General features: G+C 42.6%; 1 protein-coding gene across 1 annotated transcript in view; it reads left to right on the forward strand.

The window, feature by feature from the left end:
• The first annotated feature begins 2,953 nt into the window (after positions 1 to 2,953).
• Positions 2,954 to 24,754, forward strand: part of LOC112555919 — a 30,346-nt gene continuing 8,545 nt past the window's right edge. The window contains exons 1-4 of the mRNA XM_025224507.1: positions 2,954 to 5,277; positions 18,503 to 18,808; positions 19,251 to 19,277; positions 19,886 to 20,405. Coding sequence (XP_025080292.1) covers positions 5,157 to 5,277; positions 18,503 to 18,808; positions 19,251 to 19,277; positions 19,886 to 20,405 — 974 coding nt within the window. The 5' untranslated portion in view covers positions 2,954 to 5,156. The remainder of the gene's footprint in view (positions 5,278 to 18,502; positions 18,809 to 19,250; positions 19,278 to 19,885; positions 20,406 to 24,754) is intronic.

Genomic DNA, 24,754 nt, shown 5'->3' on the forward strand with positions numbered 1-24,754 from the left:
AGAGACGCGTAATCATCGACGATAGGCAGACAGGAATGTGGCGACATTCTGTAACGCACCCCTCCCCTCCCACACGGCAAGGCAAGCAAGCAAGCCACCGGCTTCGATCGCAGCCCGTTGATGCGCACGGAGGACATGCCTTGCAGCTAGGAGGAGCACGGATTTCTGGCTGTGCTGCAAAGGCTGCCGTCACCATCTCGGAAACGGAATCGAAGACCGAGGGCGACACGCAAACGGAAAACCCTGTCCAGCGCTCATCAGGGAAGAGATTTTACACCCGCTTCCAGATTGGCGAGCTGCTAAACTAGATGATGACGTCAGATACGTTGCGGTCGACTCCTGTAATTGTGACGTCACTTCCTACTGCTGGCGAACGGCACGCGCTTAAACCCCTCGCTTGTCGGTGGTGGATTTCATGGAATGTTTGTTGGTTTTTCCAGACATGTACGTAAAGGAGACACGTATGGATGTGCGCATAAACACCCCCATCGATGTCTGCTTGAACATTCATTTCTCAATCGTTACGTGATGTGAAATGTAGACGCTGACGAAGGCGTGGGTATGGTACAGATGGCGACCTTCACCGTTGAATTCAAGAACAATTCATGATGGACGCATTCTGCTGGCATCAGATAGGCACTGTGGTGTGCTCGTCGTCAGTCACTAGTTACATGTTCTTGTAAGAATACGGTTAAAAGGCAACCGTTTAAATACTTTATTAAAGGTACGCTTTCTGACAGGTGTGTTGTTCATACCATGTTTCGAGCAGCGCGTGCATTGCTTTCAATCGATGTTAGGATCGAAATGTCAGAGCCTGATCTTTCTTAACTCCTTAATCCACGGACCTCTTGAAGGCTGAAACATTTATCTTGTGCTGTTTCTCGAGTTACCTAGCACTTTCATTGTCATTTAGACAGGTTTTCATGCTTTTGTTTTGCTTTGTGACAGGGTCGACGACGAGGCAGACGACTAGTGGCAATGTTGATGAGGTGAGATATGCAAGTCGCTGCAGCGGCTGCTGCTGGTACCGGAGACGTGTCTGCAGAGACGGTACTCGCACGTCCGCCATGCTGACACGGACTGCTTATCGCCGGTGCGGGCATCTCTGGTCAGCCATGTCCGAACCACTTCCCCGCATCGCCGATGGCTGCTGCTGCAAGGACCCCTCCGCCTCCGCCATGTAACCAAGAAAGAGGTGGGTGCAGGTTGGTAAAGTGCTTTCAATTGTAGCGATCTTGTAGCTGTTGGGGTTGTAGTGATCTTCCTGTGGGTGTGGTCGTTGCTGAATCTTTTCGTATAAATGTGGTTGGTGTGGGTTAATGTCTTGTTGTGGGTGCTACGAGTTATAACAGTCTTGTTGTGACTGCTGTGGCTGTGGACGTTGCTGAACTTTTTCAGTTTTATGCGAACCCCATAAGAACGCGACTGTTTCCCCAAGCGGGTTTCCTGATTCCCGATCTCATAGTTTTGCTGGCTGTACTTGCCAAACTGGCAACTCATTCCATGTCAGGTGAAACTGAAAGCCTGGGCTTATCGCAAAACGATCGTAGTAGCAATTAGGGTATTAGTGGCGATACACACTGTTAATCACTTAATCTTTATCATTCTCTGTGTGTGTGCCTCTCTCTCTCTCACACTCTTTCTGGTGGTCACTTCTGGCCCAAATGGTTACAATCGGGGCTATGTAAAATTCATGCAGTTCAGATGCTTCGAGAGCCACGTGGCCTCAGAAATTATCTGCAGTTCATCAACAATCACCTTCACAATGTTAAGTTGCACCTGAAGAAAGTCACGTCAGGTGAATAAACTGGTTTGTTTGTTGCAATAATGTTTGCTTTACTTCATTTCTTTCTGTTTGTGTGTAAGCCATTAAGGCTAAAAGCTTTTGTATGCGTCTTTCCACCTTTATTCAATTCACAGTGCGTGTGTGTGTGAGGCAAACAGAGCTTTCATTGCTTTCCAACTTATAAAACAATCATTTACTACATATTTCCTACACATGTTTCATGCTTTTAAACTACTGTAAATTTTGGACTATTGAGCGCACCTGTATATAAGCCGCATCCTCTAATTTATTTTTACATCTCTGCTTTTTTTCACAAATAATTGCATTGGTTTATAGGCCGTAAATATAAACAACTTGAAAACTACATCGTAGGCATTTCGTCTCGTTGTCGGCATGAGGAGGGTGTGTGGTTCAGCTAAAATCTGAATGCTTCGATTGTATGTGGCTTTGATTTTAAAATGTGAACAGTTAACACTGTAACATAGAGCTCATCGCAAAATTTATCAGAATCTGAAAAACTAGCAAACAAGCCGCATCCCCGTTTAAGCCACAGGGTTTAAAGCAGGGTGACAAAAGTCTCGGCTTATAGTCCGATATTTAAGGTACTCATTTCCGATAATGATATTAGCCTTGGTGGACAGCAGACAACTAGTGTCTATCAGGTATAATCACCAGGCTTATTCTGCTTGTAGACGAGAAATGAAGTTCCGATACCAACTTAATTTATTTGTGCGTGCCTCCCGAACTTTGCACTGTTTAAGTATCAAACAGATTGTCGCCCTTCGTCCATTAACTAGTGTAGACACTCTGTTAGTGAATAGACACCTACCATAGTGCCCCTTGGGTAGATATGGTGTTCCCCCGGGTGATCACTTTTGAAACGAAGCATGGCCTTTGTTTCACCCGAATTCATTACAGCTGTACCGACTGTTTAAACAGACAAGATCGTGAAACTGGGGCACCCTTATGTTTCTCTTATCTAGTGTTACGGAAGTGTGTGCTCCTTCGTCTTCTACTTAAAAAATAATCATAGTGGTGTGCAGAAGCCTTTGGAAACAGTTCGTGCTCTTATGTGCTTCTTATGTAACAAGGCTCGCCATTGGCCGACTGATTTACAGGCGTCTATAACACGGATCGGCATTGGTCGACTGGCTAAAGGCGTCGAAAGTGTGTGCATTCCCGAGACGCGACCCGGATACAATCTTTGAAAGGGGTGGGGGTTCTTTGTTGCTACATTCAACAGACGCCAAGCTCTTTGGCAGGCTTTGAAGGCCGCACACTGGGTTATGTCAGACAACTTTGCGAAGCTTCGCAAACAACTAGACAACACGCCTGTGCCTGTGATTTCACTTCGAGCTTCAGACACGAAGCGGCTGTGACGCCTGTTAAACGGTGAGCGAGCCCTCGGGTTCTCAGGTGCAAAACCTCACTTTCCGAGCTACCGTTATAGCTTATTGCCTTGAAGCTTCAGTGTTTGTTTTGGTTTTGGCGGATCAGAGATCGGTGTGAGCACGAGTGCCCGCAGTATGTGTCCGGACAACTCGGCGAGTTCTCAAACTATTCTGAGCTGACCCCAAAAGGTGAAACGTCGTGGTGTGCTATACATCGTCTCTGGCGGCCACGGTGACATTAATACTTAGCAAATACATATCCACGCGGTCGGGTATCAGCGATATGTTTTCCCCTTGTCCTCATTGTGTATCAACAAGGGTACTACCAGAGGTGACACTGCTAGCGCCGCTGTGGCAGAAGGAATAATCCCAGCTCGACAGCACTCCACGCCCCAAGGTGTGCGCGCGTGGCACTGAACAGTAAGATAACCTTTTATTCTGGACCGTAACCCTACATGAAGAATGAAGAGGTCGCCACACTTGCACGCATAGTTTTACAAAACCTTTAATCGCCAGCTCTGTATATCAGAGTCGATTCTTTGGCACAAGTTCTTATTGAGATCAGATGTTTGACAGCTCCGAACCTAGGAGTTTATTTCATTCTCCGGGCTAGTTGACTGAAGGTAGGGGAACCTCTCGACACAGCGCCCTTACACCTCCACAACAGCGCCACCTACTTGGGTCAAGTCGGAGGTTCCAGACACGCTTCGATAATCCTGTTCACGCCGTCTTCTCGCACGACAACGGTGCAGGTGAGCGTGGCCTCGTTACCTTGATCGAGCAGGTGGCCTTGTAAGCAACGACCAACTTCCTCCCTTCGCTACATAGTTCTGCAGGCAAGGTGTGAGTACAGTAGACAGCCGCAGCACGTGTGGTATCGTTCACGGTGCCATGGCATCAATGATCCCGACAATCAGCTTGACAGACTCGTGCGAACAAACTGTTTAGTGTTCCACGCCATGTGTTTTAAAAAAAGCAATACCAGACTTTTTGAAGATTACATTAATCGCTTGCTGGGTATAACCTCCGGAATTCCGGTGGTCGTTTTATCCGGTTGAGGGGCCTCGGTGCTGCGGAACAGGGCATAGTCATGCTTCCTCCTGACAACTCCCTACAGACACAGTTGCTGCCGTTCGTTGCGAACCCAAACCAGCCAAAGCAGGTCGCTGTTTTAGAGGCTTGAAAAAAAAAAGTAACAACCGAAAAATACCTGGATTCTGTGCGCCTTTCACCTCCCTTACCGTGAGAACAGGTGCAGTTGAAAGGAGCAGTGCACGCGTTTCTGCTTCAGGCGCCGAGGCAGAGCGTGGCGGGGAAGACCGACAGCGCTCTGCATACCTGATGTCCATCGGAGTGCGACTGGGGTCAGGCTTGTGACGTCACCGCCCTCACCGTACAGCAAACAAGTTGCCACACATAGAACTTGTGCGCAGTGAGATAAGCACTTTGACAGAAAACTGCCTTGGAGGCCAGCTAAATGCTGCTTGAAATTTACCACTGGATAACAGTATGAGTTTCTGCAATCTCTTCTTGGATTTTCGCGGTCTTTCACATTGCTTTCAAGTCGTGAATTGAGTGGTACCAAGGAGCTTCTGTTTTGTACGTGTATTTATTTATTTTTTAGTGTTTGGTCCGTTCCTGGAACATAGTGCAGCTTGACTTGCAATATATTGTGGAAAATAAAGTTGGACATTTGGCACCCCTCTTTTAGTGACAAATGTTACTTTGTGCATAGACCAACGCAAGTCGCGGATTTCGCGTGTATTTTGACAATTTTAAATGTTCAACAACAACAACAACAACAACAACAACAACAACAACAACAAATGTCACCGGAAACGTGTATAAACAACTAAAGTCGTGTAAGACTTACGAGCTTCGCGAAGTATTGAGCAGCTGATACACGGCTTATATGCTGATATGTAAACATAGCCGCGAGCAAGGGATCAAGTTCAAGGCTAGGTGACAATCGTTCAATAATGGAGACATTAATCGACGACCCGCCGGCCAACCAGGATGGGGAGGACGCTGATCTCTGCCTCAAGAACCTGTCCGACTTCAAGGAGTTGTGCAAGTCTGTGGCGTCCTTGCTTCACATAGGTGAGTGATGAAAGAGAAGGGGTATGTACACGCTGACTGGTGTTGCTAATTTTTACTATCAATATCTATTCGATGTAGTACATTTGATGTAGTAATCATTTCGGCGAAGTATGTATTCCGTTCGATGATAAGCAAATCCTGTTCGATGTCGGACATATGTTCGTGGATATGCAAATCCTTGAGTAACTTAGGATTATGCTGATAGACATGAGAATGCCCCTAAAAACATTTTTTTCATCCCTTTTGTTCTCACCTAAACTAATCCTATCGTGATTGTTAACCATAATTTACATAAAGTTATCTTTGTAGATTAAGGGCAGAGCACTTGTTACCGATGTCGTTTGCTAGGGTTATCTGTTCCTGCTATAGACGTACAGTTGTTTAGTCCCCAGAGACTGGCTGGTTAGTTCCAGAATTGTTGCATAAAAGGATGCCTAAACATGTGCACTATGCACATGAAAGCAGCATGTCTGCTTAGATGTTTGCAAATATTTCGGAAACGCCTCCATGTGTGTTGAGTGGCATGCTTTGTGTAGTGCTTCAAGGGCTGGAGGCTTCTTCTACTTGTGGGTGTTCTGACAAGACTAACAGTTCACACTGGACAGTCAGAACACGTGAATGGTGTTCTTAGACTGCGCTACTTTAAAATATAAAAATGTATAAAAAAGTAACCATAGTATACTGATAGTCTAATGAATCACGAAACAGAGCCAAAATAAAGAAAAGAACCTTAGAGATGAAAATCTTTACCGGAAGGCGAAGGTGATACTGTCAGAAGAAAAAAGATGGAAGAGAGAAACAAAAAAAGAAGAAGAAAAGTGACGACTACGATGAAAATGATGATAAGAGAAGGGAAGCAGAAAAAGATGATGAGACATTAACTCTCATCTGTTGTAGTTTAGCCCTCACGTGGCGGCAGATAAGTGGCTGAGCAACGACACGTCATCTAAAAGGCTCATTGAGTCGATAACCTCTTCCCTGTCTTGCTGATCCCATCACACCCCCATGAAAACAGCTGCTTGATAAGCGGGCCCTGCCTCGTCGATGATGGTGTGTATTTATCATCTACGCCTTTCGTAACATCTGCCACGCTGGTCAAATGTTATCCCCGGACCCGGGGAGACTGCCAAGCCTTTTTTCAAGATTGGAGTCCAGAAACACTGGTATCTGTATTTGATACAAAAGTTTGGAACTGGAGGGTGACGGAGCTTCCTAGGTGTGTTGATTCGTCGGTAGTATTTCTTCCTACCTGCACTAAAAGAGTACTGAAAATAGAAGCAGGAAAAGGAGTGAACGAATGGCCATCGGCAGTTTGCATATTTCCTCCGTTTTATTGCTGTATCTTGATGAAATTAACTTCCAGATTAATTTTTCAAATTCTGAACCCATAGTGACTAAGCATGGTTATGTTGACCGTCACACACACTGATTCCAAGATATTCATTTGGAAAATAAGTTTTTATGCTTGTATTTGCATCAGTAAAAAAACCAAACGCCACAGGAGGGGAAAGATTCTGACAGGATACGAATTAGCACACAAAAATTGTAATGCGCACCAAAGTCTCGTCATTTGTCTTTGCATGCGGTCGCTCGCTGCGGGTTTATGCGCAGCGAAGTTGGCGCATCCTGATGCTATCGACTGGATGGGGTGGGTGGTCTGCGTCTGGGGGCCGGCGGCCGGAGGATGCTTGTCGCCGAGGGCCCCAGTGGGCACCGCGTGCAAGTCCTCGTGGCGCTGCGGAGAGTGGGCCGCCTGACGTTCACTAGCCTTGGGGGATGGGGGCCAAGGACAGTTTGCTGATGGAAATGAATAGGATTACACAGAGTACGGGGGGGAAGTGTGGTGGTTGGAGGAAAAGGAGTAGAATGGGAAAAATCGGGGAAAACGCTGAACTCTCATTCCCTTTAGTTGACCATCAACCCTCTTTACTCTCTTGTCATTATTATCGACGTGGGTCGAGGGCTTTGAGTAAAAATTCACAGAAGCCGGCTTACAGTGTGAAGCAGGCTTTACTTCGGCGCTAGACAGTAGTAATCGACAGTTGGGGTACGCTTAGTCATCATCGTGTTGCTGGCTCCTTGCATATTTGGTTATCTTTCCTGTGGTCCTCCTGTTGATAGAAGGACCCAGAGATGAAATGCACAAGAACGCTCCGAGGCTTAGCCGTGTCATACATGAAAAGGTGCCCCTTCCAACCTTGTCTAAGACCAGCGGGAAAGTCCATAAGCAGTTGACTCACTGTTGTCGTGGATGAGTCATCGTGTTGACTTTAAAGAGCACGGGCAGACGAGAGTTCGCGTAGAATACATTTGTTTACCAACTTATGTACGTGGAGGGTAGTGAGTGAGAAATCGCAGGAGACTGCAAGATGAGCATCACGAAAAGTCATTTCAAATTTTTATTTTCAGGTCGCTGACAACGTCCTGGCTATCAGATGCGTATCAAGAAAGCGCTGTAAATAGTATATCCACCTGTGACTCACCTTATAAACAATCCCTCGTCACTCATTCCATCCGTGTCGCTGTTTGATCTTTATTGTCTCTCTCCAGTACCACCGCCACTTCTTTCTGTTCACCTTACTTTTCCTCCACACCCTGCACCAAACGTCCGCATCTTGAAAAACTGTTTGGGTGGCTTGATAGGAACATTTCGAGAGCGGCTTGGCGACTTATCATATCCTAGTAGAGTTTTGCCCCGTTTCCGTCAAAATAAGACATCTAGTATCTGCATGACATACTTGGTATCACCGGTATCTCCACTGATCTGGGCACTCGTCCAAAGACTGGTCTCCTCTTTATATATAAGCCTGTACACCCGGTGGGTAGACGCATCTCGCATGGGACTAGGTAATAACTTGCTTTGAAGGATGTGGAGGTCTTAACAGGTGAAAAGTTGTAGCCACAGCCGATTCCAGAGTTTCGAGCTGACCGAAACTGTCATCATGCTGTGGTATTTTTGTGAAATTGGAGGAAACCATCAAATTGAGAAGACTACTACCACTCCTTTGTTATTTTTAATCCCTGGCTGCTCTACCTGTTCCATTCTGCAGTATCTGTTGAACTCGATCCCGTTGTTCAACAAAAGCCACCAGGAGTATTTCAGGTCGTTCGTTTCGTTACTGACCCTGTAATGGTCAACCTTTGCTGGTCATTGGAAGGACCGAATATATCCATCGACGGTCGGAAGTCTTTCATGAGGTAAGCAGGTTCTGCATGCAGGTTTACTTCATTTATTTATCTTTACCAGCAAATTCTTTTGTCCCACCAGGAGACCGTGTTCCGTACTCGAAGGTTGTAGCAATGACTGAGCAGTTGCCTCAGTCCACATCGGCACAGACGTGCAGGGTTCGGAAACCGACAGGTTGCTAGTGATGATAGAGAAACACAACCCCTAAGCAGAAGATGCACTGAGGTCGTGTTGATAAAAGAAAAAAAAAAAACAAAAAACAACAACCTCTGATAATCTCTCTCCCACCCTCTCTCTCTCTTCATTCACTCTTATCCATTTATCAGTCTCTCAAGCCCTGAAGACAGATGAGAGGGTTCTTTGCCTTAGCTTGTAACAGCCTCTGATAGCTTTATCTTGTGCGCTTAGACACGATACCTTCCTTCAGATAATACAGTTCAGGTAGGTGAGCTTACTTGTGATTATATTGTATTAGAAAGTTGTAAAATTTTTGCTCTGGAGAAAAGAGTTCTCTTTGAGGTTATCTGCTAGCAAAGATATATAAATATCGATAGCGGTTGAATTAGCTCTCTTCATACACTTTGATTCACATCTCTGCCACCTTCGTTACTATATTTGCTGGCGCTAATTCGTGTCATATTAAATGAAACTTATTTTTATAGCTTCCCATTGTTGATAAAAGGGAAATGAGTGCATGGTCGATTCACAGTTTTTGTAGAATGTTTTAGAACCATGTTTTTCGAGTCCCGTTACGCGGTGTCGTGGCGGAGCACTGGTGTCGAGCCTTAGCCGATGTCACACATCCTTTCGGGGTTCAAAGGTGGCATTAACATGTCAAACAGCCATGTGTGATAAGAATCGTCGATGTGCACTCGCCTGTATATGGGGTAGAAATAGGTGGAGTGTACTACTCGATTAAACACAGATAAATGCAGTCGGCTGTTTGCCTTACTTAAAATATCGTGAAGAGAATCTGAAAGATTTTCGCTAAAGGGGGATGGCATTTAGAGTAAGCTTCTAGATAGAAAACCTATGATAAATGAGACTGACATTGACTACGAGGTCAGTAAGAACATTCTCGCACAGCTGGTAGGAGGTTTTGTGTTTGTGTGTGTGTTTGTTTTTTGGGTGTGTGGGGGATACTGGCACGTTGCACGGTGACAGGGATTTGTTGCGCGCCATTCGTTCCCTGGACTGGATGTCGACTTTTGAATGGTCTTTAGATTGGGTGCGTTCCTTGGGGTATTATTGAGGTCAAAAAAGTGTGTGACAGACTTCACTTTGGTCGCGAATGGGGTGTGAGGAAGTCACAAAGTGCTCGCGGAGTTTTATTTTCGTCGCTGTAAGAGGGCGGGGGTGGTGGATAGAGATAGAGATGTGTAAAGGTCGTTCTGTGCCTAAGGTTAGCCAGACTCCCTGAAGAATGGTATTGTGTTGCTTGCATTGATCTGCATCTCCAGGCATGAGAGTACGGGGTGCGCCCACCCCCCAGCACACGTCCTTCCGCAGCAGGCTGGAGCATTCACGATGGACTGGGTGTCAATTTTGTTCCAGCAAGAATTGTCAGGTTGTCTCGGTGTGTGCTGTGTTGCTATCACGGCTGTCGAATTCTTTGTACCTTTGTATTTGGATAGCTGTCCTTAATCATTATTTCACCGTGTAACCAGTTTTCCTGTGCGTGTGTGTGCGCGCGCGTGGGCATATTAGCTTCTCTTCGTGCTGGTTGAAGCGTTCCTGCAAAATGCTGTGGACATGTTTCTCAGTAGAGTGAAGAGTTGTTCTTGGTGTTCTTGCCGGACTGTATGTAATTTTTTCCTAGGCACCTGACTACAGCCTTTGCTGCTGATTCACCTCACACCATGGTCTACACTTGCACCGCGGAGCCCGGCATTGGCGGCTGTCGTAAAAATAGCAAAATCGAAGTGGTGTGTATGTCTGCGTGTGTATGTGTGCGCGTGCGTGCGTGTGTAAATAGTGCTATATTATAGAGACAATAGAGAGAGGATTGAATATTGCAAAGGTTTTCAGACAACCATGACCATGTTGATACTGTTGTTCATCCATCCCTAAAAACAGAAGCGTGACCGGTATTTACCCACAACTTACCACACATGTCATACCTTCACAAGAATCAGCGGTTTAAATATGATCACAATGCATACAATGTACAAGGGGAGAATCTGTGTTTCTTTATTTTTATGACACAGGTCCAGTTTCATCGAACAGCAAATCATACGGCTGCATTGTCATGTAGCATTTCTTCTTCTCGTGGCCAGTGACATTCCCACGAGACCTTGTATAAATCGCTTGAGAAGTTTCGGCAAAGCGTCTCGAGCGATCACATGACCCAACTTGTGAGCGTAAAGAATGTGATCACGCGATGACCGATGACTGGCTGGCGCAAAATGGACAGTGAGGTAACCTGATCGTGGGATAGGGACGCCGACTCGATCGAAAGAAATATTTCTAGTAAACCTTTACACGAAAGAACTTTTTTTTTTTCAAAGGATGGACGGATTCAGATTGCAAAACGGTCAGTGCAGAATAATTGATCGATATTCGCCACAGACAAAACATTGACTTTACGACCTCTACGGAACTATAACGGATCACAATCTTCAGAGCAACGATGACTTCCAGTCTGACCTTTCAACTTTCCCGTCATCTTTTCTACGGTTTCTCCAGTCGTTACTACTATGGATTGTTGATTGACCTTTTCAGGAAAAAAAACACAGTGTCTTTACGACCTGTAAGCTTTTAAGAGTACGAGGTCAGCGTCTTGGTCTATAAAGAGGATTTTATCCTCCGGAACAACGACGAAGTCTTCAACTTCAACGAAAGAGCAGGACTTTCGTCTCTACTTTGTGAGCATGGCATTGGCCGGGGTGCCGCGCTGTACAAGCTCACTTATTATTATTATTAGTAGTAGTATGTAATGATAGTTTATACCGCATCATTCCGTGTACCTCGACTTACAACAAAAAATAATGCATATAATACACAAAAATTCCAACCAACACCACACTCCTCTCAAATTTGTGACCCTGTGCAGGGATTGTAGATTATGTCTGGTGTAACTTGGTAATGACAAGCTGTGCCTCTACGATGACGACAGGTGATCTTTCCCATTCCTGGCTCTGTACAGGTACAACCGGGAATAATTCTACCGATGTCGGGTTGAGAATCATCTCACCTCCCCGATTCATATGACACCTGATGACTCCTTCAGGCTTTCTTGTCCTAACTTCTCATCTCCGTCTCCTCCATCTTGAAGCGCAGTTCGCACCTACAGCCTGGTACCTATGCTTCTGACCAGCTGACCTGTCACTCCATATTTTCTCTCTTTATCGGCACACCACGCGCTACTTAACCTTGCTAGTGTCATTTTACAGGTGAGATGATTCCTGCACCTAGCGTCCACGGTCGGGTTGACAATCATCTCACCTCCCCGATACTTGTGACACCCGATGACTCCTTCAGGCTTTCTTGCTGCTAACAGGTGCTAACTTCTCACCTCCGTCTCCCACAGCCTGAAGTACTTATGTACCCAATAGAGAGTTTGAGACTCAGCGCTGGCGCGACGCGTACGGGGACGGCAAAGTGTAGCGTCACGGGAACTTGCGTGCTACGTCATCACTTCTGCCACAGCCAGCCGTACAGCTACACGGCGCGACGGGTAGATTGGAGCCTAGCGGTTGTGACCAGAACGTGTAAATTGTTCGCTTTATTTCAGCTTTGTTTGCAAGGATAGTCAATATAATTTCAACTGTTTATAATATTTAAATCTTCTGCAATCATACTTTATGCTGCAAATCAAACTAAGCTGCTTGTTTATGAAGTTAAAGCAGTGAAAAACGATCATGCCTGCAATCGCTGGTTTATGTCTATTCAATCGTATGTACAAGACTTGCTCAGACACTTTTCGTGTAAAGTTATTTAATGATGAGATAAAACTGTTAAAGATAATAATTTTAATTTTCTTCATCATTAGTTATCTATCCCAAAAATAACCGTTAAATATTTCTTAGTACTATTATAGAGCAATAGGAACAACTATCTATAACTCTTGAATAAATATTTCATACCATAGGCAAAAATTATTTCTTTATGTTATTAATTTTTTATTTATTATACAGTTGTAATATTTATGTTTTTTAATTATATATATATTATTTTGTTATGTTGTTCTGTATATACTATTACAGTTATGCCATAATTTAAGCAGTAACCATAAGCAATTTCATCTTTTGTAGCATTTTCATTTAACAAGTTTTGATTGTGTAATAGTTTATTATTCTTAGGAATTATTGTGGGTCAGGAATGAAATGCTGAGAAATTTTGAAATTAAATTGTACTGGTTATCCCTGGTCACTACCAGCATTTGCATATTTTTATTTTACTTTCAGAGGCAAAAAAATTGTCTATGCAGTTACTTCCCCGTGCATTCGCGCTCCCGTCGCTTAATCGCAATCGCTTTCTCAGAACGGGTACGCTTAGAGGCGGGCCCTACCCGTTGCAGTACGCGTCTTCCCTACGCGTCATGAATCTCAAACTCTCTATTGTGTCAACGCCCTCTGGAAGTTGTCAACGGCGCAGTAAGCGGCTGAGGTTCCGCGCCACTGCTTCCCTGCTACGACAGATGTCAGCCAAAGTAGACACACTGATTGCAGATTGTTCGTGTGAAAGAAAAATAAATACGGATAGGAATTCCAGAGACTTGCAGAAGAACACTTTTTTTGAAAATTGGTGACATGAAAAATAATTGAAAAAGTGCCTCGAAATGCCTCGTCCAGAAAGTCAGCAGGGACGGGAAAGAATCTTTACTATGGTACATAAAGGACATGCAAACAGCGCTTATGTTGTCAAAATTGTGTAGCAGATGTTTACATGACGATAATAGAAAACTACTAAAGCCACATATTTAATAATATGCATAAGAACTCAGGGTTGTTAGAGTCGGTGTATCTTGAATGTCACGGTCCTTCATCACGGAAAGATTTAGTCATCATTCTGTTTCTACCTGCTGATGGTGCATCCTTGGATCTGTCCCATAGTGGACTGATAAAGCACACTTCCGTGCATGTGTGTACACACCTTTCTGTCCAGACTAATGAACAGTCATGTGTACACCTTACTAATTGTCGCGTGCAGTCGCCGAGATAGCTTTAGACGCCATCTTGGTTGCGGAGGTCGACTCGACCATTGAACTTTACTATAATAGTACCGCCCCAGGGTAATCATTAATTTTTACAAACTTTAGACAAAAAGATGTTGGTCCAAGCATGAAAGATAATTTGGACAGCTAGTCTATCATAAGGGTGACACGTGATGACACGACCCTTTGACATCATGTCATGATGAAACCGTTGTATTCACACTAATGAGCAATAATCGGCTAGATTCACGAGTTCCCCTTCCCCCTTTCTTCTCCTAACCCCACCCCACTCTAGCTCCCGTTGGATGGGAGGCGGGACGTGAAAGCAAAGGTCATCGGTTACCAACGCCTGTTAGCCAGTCGGAGGGCCTTGCGTGCTGACGTCACCACTCGCCATTGTTCAGGCCATCCTCCACCACAGGTGGCGCTGCCATGCCAAGCGCGGCACAGAGTTATCATTTAACTGTGGCAGCAGTCGCTTTTGCATTCTTGCACGAGCGGGATAGCAAGTCAAACGCATCACGTGACACAGCAGATAAACAAAGCGAGACACGAGACGAGAGTACGAGACCAGCTGACGCAGCCCCGTAATGTCGCCGTCCCTCGATACCAACCAAACCTTCACAGGTAAGTCTATCTCTAGCTCGATCCGTAGTCCACCCCTTTCTTTTTAAATCAACAAAAAATAGTCTAATCCTTTCAGATGATGTACTTCCATGATCACATTGTCACTTTGTGAACTACTTTCTTCCCTGTTTCACAGCAGACGCCCATTTCAGTCAATCACGTGACAGGTTGTGTGTAGCAGCTGTTGAATGTGTCTTCCTTCCACCGTAAACAGGGAGTATTAAATAAGGAGCACTGGAGCGCTATAGGTATGCATTTAATAGCTCACAGATGATGCCTCGTGAATATCTTTATAGAAGGTCTGTTGCATTTACCTAAGCTATGTATAATGAAGATGACAAGAAGCTTAGTTTAAGGAAGAGAGGAAAAAGCATTGTTTGTTATTTCATAGTATCCACCATGCGAGAAATAGAACTCTTCCTCACTACTTCCTTTAGATTTTCAGCTAGGGTATATTTCTATGGTACATAAGCCTTAAAAGAGGTTCCCTTCAAGTTTGAAAGTGAAACGTAGGCTTAGACAGGAGACCGTTAAAGAAGACAGGAAATGAGGTCGAATGCAGACCAGACAAGAGGCACAGGAGAAAGTGCGCCCATATATTACATAGGATCAGACAGGAAAGAGGAAAAAGGTTAGGGGAGGGGAGGGTTGAAGTTCGATACTTACCGTCGACTTAGGTTTTAGTGTGACGGTTTGTAAATTGTTAGTCATTAGCTTCACCACAGGAAGTACCATTTATCCTGTCATGAATCCATAATGATTTGTTTTAGTCAGTGGTTTGTGCAGCTAATACAAGCCATGGGACACGATCATTCCCCTCCCCCTTTAAAGGCAGACTAGTCCGATGATGAGTAAACTGTCATTTGAGTCTTTCCTCAAAAGTAAAATAATGTCAACCCGGGAGGTTAAAGTCCATTTTGTCTTTTATTCCTCAACGGATGGGTGCCCTGACAAACTTTTTGTTGTTGATAGACATAGGCATAATAACAGGAAGAGCCAGTGAAAAGTTGATCGGTGATCCAAACAGATTACAGATAACAAGGGTTTTAGTCGGGGTTTCGCCCTCCACAGGAAAAAAGTTGTCGAGAGCAAGCATTTGCAGCTAACCCTGGCTGGTTGTTAAGTGGCCCTGCCAAGTTGTTACCTTCCCCAGTCGACTTGAAATTAGGCAGCAGTATATCAGCAATGGGGTCGGCAGCTCTGACTGCAGTACAGCAGTTTGTTGCATGCTTATTTTTATATAGCCATTTCGCCCCACACTCTCTCTCTCAATCCTTACGGCACGTTGGTTCTTGACAACTGCTTCTACATGTCATAGTAAAGAGTGGAAGACCCGACACGCTGGCAGAGCTGCCATCGTTAGCAACAGCCTGCGAGGTGGCAAAAAATAAATAAAAACAAAGCTTTACGGGGAAACGTGGGAGTTTGGGGGCACAAAGTTGTGCAGGAAAACAACGCTGACGAGCAATACACACTTCTTGTCTACATCGGTCTGCACTTGTTGTCTACATCGGTCTACACTTCTTGTCTACACCACTTTTTATTTAGGGAATCACGTGTTGTCATTGCTAGATGAAGACATCAAGGCAGGATGTCAGACAGAAATCTCATTTTCCCCGCCTCTTCGCACGGCACTTGTCAACTGGGAAAAAAGCAAACGGGATGACGAACAGTCCATGGCTTGGCCAGTGATCAGAGGTTCCTTTTTTTTTTGTTTTTTGTAACTGCTTGCAGAAGTCCCTTTTTGCGGTGGAGTTTTGGAAGAATAACAAACACGAAGTACCACGATACAGCATTACATCACAGGTTCAGAGGAAAAAAAAGGCATATTTTCAGTGTATGTGTACTTGTATGGCGGGTAGGGGATGTGTCATAATCTGTATTTACACATGAGCCTGGGTGACTGTTGCCTCCGTTCTCTGTGTCCTCGGGGAAAAGGGTTCCACTTCCTTCCGTTTTCGAATTTCCATCACAAATTTTCCAGGCGCAAAAAGAGGTCGCATTCATGTTTGAACTGAGGAACTAAAACTTGCCACACGAGTTAATGAAACTTGTTGTTTTAATGAAGCTGAGAGCTTCTAGCGTTGTTGACATTGAGTACCTCTTTGTTGCTTTGTTGCAACAGGTGCAGAACCGATGAGAGTGATACGGACCTTTCCTTTGTTGCCATTACGGTTGAATTTTTTATTTGAATTCTGTTGCCTTAACAAATACAGTGATACCTCGGTTCTCGAACGCCTTGACTTTCGACCAAATCGGTATTCGACCAGGAAATTCGAGAAAATTTTGTCTTGGAATTCGAACAAATATTTGGAACTCGAACATCCGAACGTCCGAGATGAGCCGAGTTGAGCCGAATGGCGTTTCATTCTGCCCAGCGCGCCTTGCTTGCGTCATCAGTGACAATAAACCATCCCCTTCCCTCCTCCCTCCACATTCATTCCCTCCTGCCATAAAAGTTGGTACAGTACAGTAAATGAAACACAATTTACTGTACTGGTACAGTACATTTTATTATTTTTGTTTTAATAAATACACTTTATTTCTTATTTCTGTTTGAGACTCATGTTTTTCTACATTATATACAAATTAGCCAGTAATAGGCATTTTCTGGGCTTGAACGAATTAATCCAGTTTCCATTATTTCCTTTGGGTTTCATTGCTTCGGTTCTCGAACAATTTGGTTCTCGACCGTCCTCCCGGAACGAATTATGTTCGAGAACCGAGGTATCACTGTAGTCCTGTTTGCGTTACTCCTGGGGGGAAGGGGTAGTTATGAAGCGAGGGTTATTCTTTGCCCTGGAGCAGCACAGGAAGCTCAAGGAAAACCGTCTTGTTTATAAAATTATGAGTTGATGTGCAGACCCCACAGATGTTTTTTGCAGTGTAGCCGTAGTTATCAAGAGGTGCAAAGGTGAAGAAGCTAGTAGTGCCCCCGGAGACTGTGCACTACTTTATAAGTTCGTAAACAAGAAGCTTCTCCTCGAGTTGCTCACCTTCCTAGTGTCTTTACATTGAGATGGAAAACTTTCCTCACTTTTAGTTGCATTCAGTTTGAAAACAATACCTGTCGCTTTCACTGTGGAATAGGCCTGTTACCTTGTCAGCGAATCACACCTGTTGCCTTCACAGTGAAATATCACTTGCTTTTTCCTCGAAAAGAACTTGTTGCTTTCGCTCTAAAAAGAACTGTTGGGTTCCCTGTGAAACAGTCTGACTGCCATGTCGGTGCACCACACCTGAGACCAAAATTCTTGGTGATGGCCTCGATGGATTTCGCAGATACTTGCATGTGTTGTTTATGGAAGAAGGGGAAGGGGTAGGAGCCTCAACACTTTGTCACATACATGCACGCACGCACGTGTACGCAGAGGCGCGCTGGCATGGGTGAATACACTTCAAAGCATCCACTTCCTCCCCGCTGTTGCCGTGCGGAAGGCTAAAGAGCTCACGAGAAGGCTCCGGGTCGCTCGAGGTCAAGCACAATAAAACAAATGAGGCAGTGGGAACTAGTTTTAATTAGCGTATTATGATGGGCCTTTGATGAAGTGCTCTCCGGCCTGGCGCTTGACGACAGATGGCGCTGTGCGTTCCAGGTGATCTGAATAAGAACTATTTTCAGGTGAGAGCCTGGGGGTAGGTAATGGAAAAGTGTGAATGGGGAGCGGGATGGGGATGCGAGAAATTAGTACGGACGGCATCAGCTGGTGGGACTAAAGAATTGGGCCACGCCCTCGTTAGTTGAATGGAATATACCTACTGTCTTGCACAAAGCATTGTATGCGTAGATTACAAGGTGTACGATCTAGATTATAGCAAACAGTGCAGCAGGTTGGTTTTGCAAGTTGAGTTTTGTTCTGTATTGTTCAGACGCTGACTGTTGTGAGTTAGATTCATGTTTAGCTTCATGTGTCGCGTTGGTACTAGTGACGACAAGGTCCGCCGAGAGCCAGCCACGGGGCAGAGCCCTTTGTAATTATAATCATAAAATATTTTCCCAGTATACAATAATATGCGTACAGTTCGATTGACCAAGGCCCTCACAGCCGCAGGCATCCCCCCCCCCTGCACACGCACCCCTCTCTCGTCAAGCCTGGTTACAAAACAGGAAAATTATTCAACGTCCCTCGCCCAACATAGAATTCAGTTTACTGACACTTTTGCCCAATAACTTGCAATGGTCATTGGAAAATTACCCGTGCCTTTATTCACAGTCTCTTACCATCTGTATGTTGTTGTTTTTTCTGCGTGTGCAGAGGACAAGGCAGCGGCGGCCATGTTGACAGAGCCCCTGTCAGGTCGCCGTAACCTTGTGGAAGGTCTGGACGCGAAGGCCATCCTGGACTACCTGACGCAGCACGGCGTTCTAGACGCAGACACAGTGCAATCACTGCGCAGCACCGACTCCATGACCCAGCGCAATGCATCGCTCCTGCAGCGAGTAGAAGAGGAGGGTCACAACGCAGTGGCCCTGTTCATTAACGCCTTGCGACAGTCTGGACAGCTTCACCTGGCTAGCTCACTCGACAATACGCAAAGGATAAAGCCCATGTCTGGTTCAGGTAAAAAACACTTTTGTATGCACACAGTTTGTCAACAGTTGAAATATTTGGGTATAGGAATAGTCTTTTTGGAAGATCATTGTCCCTTATACTCCCATTAGCAATAATGGCATGTTGATATCGGTCAAATATGGAATAAATGAATATTTGCTAGATGATAAAGAGATACTGGCCCGATGATAAATAGTTAAATATTTGGGACACCTAACCACCATAATTAAGAACTTCATTGGAAAAACAATGAGCTGTTTTCTGTCTTTTATGGATATTTTTAATCCCATCGTTCCCTCATTTTAAGCATTCACCATTCACGCTCACATGCAAGCACAATTATACACATATATAAATACTTATGAGGGTGTACATGTTATTGATTTTGATTATAAATGAGAAACTGTGTGAGGTAACAAGACTGAATTGTTCTCATCTTTCCATTTTACAGGCTACTGGGAGAAGCAGCGACACAAAGGTGAGGTGAACTTTTTCCTTTAATCACAAGGAAGATATGTGGCTAGGAAGACAACTATTTAAAAAATATCAATACTTCTGGCAAATATTTGAAGATTCATTGATTTTTCCAAGGACATATGGATAAAATTGTTGCTAATTTAATGAACAAAACAAGATTAAACAGTTTATAGAAGGAGGCTATATCTTCCCACAATTTCAACTCCTAACAGGGAGAATGAAGGTAAAAAATAAAATGAAGAGGACATTTCTAAAAGCAGGCACAAGACCTAGCTCAGTAACCTGAATAAACCTAACAGAACAGTTTAAAGTTAATAGTTAAGTATAAAAATAAAAGAAAAGGATAAAGGTTTCTACCTATACATTGTAACATTACCTTTTTATTGCTTATTTTTTACAGAAAAGTTATCTAATTCTATGCAGAATTTGTGATATCATGTTTAAGCTTTCCTTAAAAATAGTGCAAAAAACAAAAGGCTCACATGAAATTGTATACACACAGACACTCTTCCTTCTCTATATCTTTGAAGCAGAACCATCACATTTCAGTGAACATTTAATATTGTTTAAGGTCCTTGTCATTAAGGATTTGATTTTGTCTTTATCCAGGCCAGGTGACCATCCAGATAAAGGTCAACAAGTTCCGCATTGTTGTGCCAGAAAGAGACACACATGGTGATGTCATTGATGCCTCCATGTTGGCATCACCTCAGAGGCATGGTCTTGACCTTGATCAACACCATCATCAGTCTTATGAAAACATGGAACTGCTTGAAAGCCCAGACCTAGCAATACAACGATCTGTTCGTATTTACGATTACCCTTATTCCGTGGATGATGAAGAAGAGAGGCCTGTAGGAAAGAAATCCTTCTTTTGTTTTTGTTTCCCTAGAGCTGCAAAGAAGAAAAAATCTAAGGAGAAAAAATATTTAGAGCAGCAGGAACTGAAGCTGAAAAGATCTTTTCAGCCTAACCCTAGAGACAATGAGGATGTCTCCAGGGACAGCAGTGGCATGAAAGTGGACAAGAACAAAAGAGTGAGGTCCCCTGAAAAAGATATTCATGCAAGAATCAGCTCTTCCCAAGGAGAAACCGGGGAGGTAACTTTGGGAGGAGATTATCGCCGAAATTGACCCAGAAAGATTTTAAATGTATCTGCTTATCAGAAAATCAACTGAAAGAAATCCACAGGGGTGGTAAAACTTAAGAAAAAGATACAATCCTGTGATATGGAAGTACAACAACAAAATGAGCAGTGAAGTCAGGCCAAATAACAAATCTGATGGAAGGGATATCATCCCTGTGTATGGGGAAAGATTGGTGTCGGTATTCCACAAAAAACACCTTCTTGAGCGTTTGAGTTTAGCTCCACCTATATTAATCTTTAACGGATCTTGACTTGGCTTCAATGATGTGGTGTTCATGTAATTAACATTGCTTACAGTGTTGAGCAAGTTCGAATGCAATGACTTTTCAAGTGTTGTTGCTAACGCTTGGCTTCTTCTAAGGTCAACGGCGTCTCGAGAATTTGACATTAAGAGCAGATGGGGGTAACAATAGATGACGATCGGTTTCCAAGCCTTCGGACTATGCCTAACAGTGCCTTTAGGGACAGTGGCCCTTCCTCTTCCACTCCAGAGGGTGAATTAAATATCAGGATGATGCATGAAGTCTGCTAAAATGCATCTTCTTGTGAGAGAAATTACTTCGTCTAGAATTGGATGTAGAATGTGTGTGGATAAACTCTAGCAGAATTCGTGAGTGTGTAATGAGTTTTATCTTCAGCAATTTGTGTACGGTGCTTTATTGATCCTCTTCTTGGTCTCTTGTCGAGTACTTTCACTTGTCTGTACTTCACGATTTCTTGTTTTAACCTGAACCTGCTGACTCTGTTGTGTTAAATTAAATTTTATCAATTACAATTTGTTCTGTGTTATAGTTTTCATTTTTACAGATATACATTATGTTTAGCTTGTGTGTTAATATTCAATCATGTTAAAAGTTGCCAGTAACTTTCATAATCTTAGAGCATTGTAATTGTTATTATGTCTCTAAGGATGGAGCATTATCATTAAGTGTTTATGATCTGGATTTTTATAGCCACAGCTCGTCTTTTTTTTAAGGTCAATTTTTCTCTATCAACACTTAGTTCCGATGATTATGTGCACAAAGCCATCCATTCATGCATTTGCTAATGAATTTGTACTATAATGTTAGGAAAGCGTTCTGCTTTGCAGCAGTGAACTGAAGTATTTTCATAGACATGGGATAACCGGAAGGCGTTATGTTTATGAAGCTGATACGACCTCTCTTTTTATTGCCTTTTTTTAACCTTTAAATTAGTTATCATTGCTGTTGCCGGGGTTTAGCAGCCTATAGCACTCTATTGTCAGTGACACAGGCCAAGGCATCTTTCTTTGAAGATGTTGTTTTTTCTGTTGTTACACAATTTGACCATTCGTTTGGATTTTTAGGTGAGTTGGTCATCTAAAGTGTTGTTTGTTGTTTAATGTGTAATATCATTGATTGTCCACTAAATGTGATGTACTACGTTTCTAAGATTTTAGCGTTTTTACTGTGCTGTGTTTTGACTGTAAAAAAAAGTTGGCTATTCTTTCTTGTATTACTGTGAGCCGTTTTATTGTGATTTTATCGCAATCCTACTTATTGGTAATTGTGCTCATTGTTTTCATGTATGTGTTTTTTCTTTAAGACCAAATAAAGGCCTTAAGTATATTTTCATTATAGAATACTTTTTGCGTGTTGAAGTTCTACATGTTCTGGATGTGTGTGGTTTTGGTTTAACCTGGCCGTGATTAAAGTGTGACCCATCGCCTTCCATTTGTCCTTTCAGCTTCTGACAGGGTTTGGAAAGATTTGATATATGCCTTAAATTGGGTACAGTGTTGTTTGGGTGTTAGGTTTTTGGAAAATTAATACACAGCTGTTCTGAGGGCTAGCATTTCTATATGATCTCAGTTACATCAGTTCTGTAGCTTGGCATAGAAGTGATGGTATTCCGGTAAGGTTTTTAAATTGTTTTTGGTGCTATTGCTTTTTAGCTGGAAAGAATGGTTTGCACTGGCGTGAGCTGTTTTATTTGTAATAAAGAATCCATGTAGAGCACTTGATATCTTAACTCTTGACTTATGCAATAAGGTAAATGATATAATAACAAGCTGAAATAATGGTAAAATGACTACTGCAAATTCATGCACTCTAAACGTGTCAGAATCTAATTGAACAATTTGGAAATTAAAAAAAATGGCAAAAAGAAAACTCCTGTTTACATAGACTGTTTCAGCAAGAGAGATAGTTTTATTTTGCTTGTTGTCTTACTGCACAGCTTATTTTTAGCAAGATGGAATTCAGTTCCGTTAAGATTACTGCTGCTCATGTTATTGGGGCAGACATGTGAGAATTGCTAGGACTTGTCCAGCGGAAATCTACTGTAAAGTATATCTGAGTCAATACACTTTCCATTTGTTATGTTTCTTGACTCAGTAGAGCTGTGGGAATGATATTCTATTGAGATGAACAGACTGCAGGCAGAGTTGGTGTATTCACCTTAAAGCTGTGTCATCAGGTGCTGCTAATTTCATTTACTGAGATGGTGGTTGCTTTCAATTTTGAGTTTTCTTCTTATTAAACAATTGCGCTGTTTGAAGAGGAATTTGCTGTTGAGCATCGTGGTTTTAAAGTTTACTTTCTTGTTACCATTTAAATCTTTAGAAGCCATGTATTGTTTTTTTTTTTAATGGGCAGCTTAAAAAACATTTTTGTTCTGCTTCCGTGCCAAAAAATTATGGTACACCACAGATAGTCAAACGATCCTCTCAATTATTTATCAACGATAAACAAATCGCCAAGAAATGCTTTGCATGGTTTAACTCAGGCATAGATTAATTGTTCTATCAGACATGGTGCTATTGAATTGGGTTGAGATGATTATCATCGACCTCAGATGGAAGCTCCATGCAACAGATGATTTTTGTGTCAGTAATTTGCATCTATTTCGTGATTTTGATCTGTGTTTGTTTTGATGAAGCATTACTTTTGATGAATTTCTTGAATCATTTTAACCAACAGTTTTGGAAATATGATGCTTGCAGCATATTGAATTTTTTTAGTATCTAATTTCATTTTTGTAATACACTATCAGGGATTGCGCTAATGAATGCTTGAAACATTTTCTCCTTTGTGTTTGTATAAGAGGAATGCGTTGAAATAGAATGAGACATTTCGATGATGAGACGGTCAAGTAATGTATGAACTTATTCTACCGTCAATTGGGGGGTGAATGTTTGTTTATAGATTCATGACGCGATGTCAGAAGTAGTTTTTCTAATTTATAATTACATCCTATCATTCCTTGTCTTGATGCATGGAGCCTACAAAACTCTGCCACCTAATCATTCCCACCTTTATGAATATATGTTAGTTATCTTTGCAGACATCTATCCCAGACTGTGTAATATTTTTTTTTTTGGTAATATTTTACTATTAACATTGTTTGTACATTCTCAGTTTATAGAGGTTTATTTTTTCTGTAGTTCCCAGGTTATGGTTACAGCTGTTAATCGCATGTCTATTCTTAATTGTAATGTTCCACCTAGTTATAAACAGTTGTGATTTGTAAAGATTATGAAAGTGTTTATTGGCTATTCATATCTTGCAAATTGTGTTGAGAACTTACATGCAGACTTTATAATAAACCTTCAGTTGTGTAATTATGCCTAAAACAAGCATTATGTGTTTGCTTGAAGTTTTGAAGATTCCTAAGCTGTACTTAAAGATATGTTCATATCCTTCAATGCTATTTATTTTATGTATATTATGTGAACGGCATGTACTCTCAACAATTTGTTGCTTTGTATAATTTTTTTTTCATTTATATGAGTATAAGGATCCTCCTAAGAACCTGTAAGGATGTATGCTTCAGAGATAGGGGGGGATCTAAAGCTGTTTTTGCCAATGATTGTTTATTTGTATTAATTCCACTTCAATAAGAAACTTCTTTCTTTCTCTTTTTATTCCTGCTCCTATTATTCTTTATCCATTTAATATTTATATTTATGTACTGCTTCTGATCTGTTGAATTTTATACTTTAGTTTATACTTTTGTGCACGCAGTTTTTGCTGTAGAGAAATATGCTAAACTTTTAGTAGAAGCTGAGTGAACAGTAACTGTATCCTTTTTTCAGTTGGAGGATTTTGTTCTTCGCATGGCTTGAGCAAAGTGAACTTACCATACCTTTACTATGTATCTTGACCACTGTGAACTAGTTAGAACTTATTAACTTCTGATATTTTTCTTGATCTTAACTCCCTGCAATACTCATTTTTCTGGATTAAGCAAGTTTGAGAATTATGTATGACTTGTGAGAATTCATTTATGTGCATAGATACCATATTTACCTTGATCTTGCTGTGACACTTAAATTTCCGTGTATTCCTTTTCCCTTTATCTCCTTTTTT

The sequence above is a fragment of the Pomacea canaliculata genome, linkage group LG2 (genome assembly GCF_003073045.1).
Source record: "Pomacea canaliculata isolate SZHN2017 linkage group LG2, ASM307304v1, whole genome shotgun sequence".
In the NCBI taxonomy this organism is placed as follows: domain Eukaryota; kingdom Metazoa; phylum Mollusca; class Gastropoda; order Architaenioglossa; family Ampullariidae; genus Pomacea; species Pomacea canaliculata.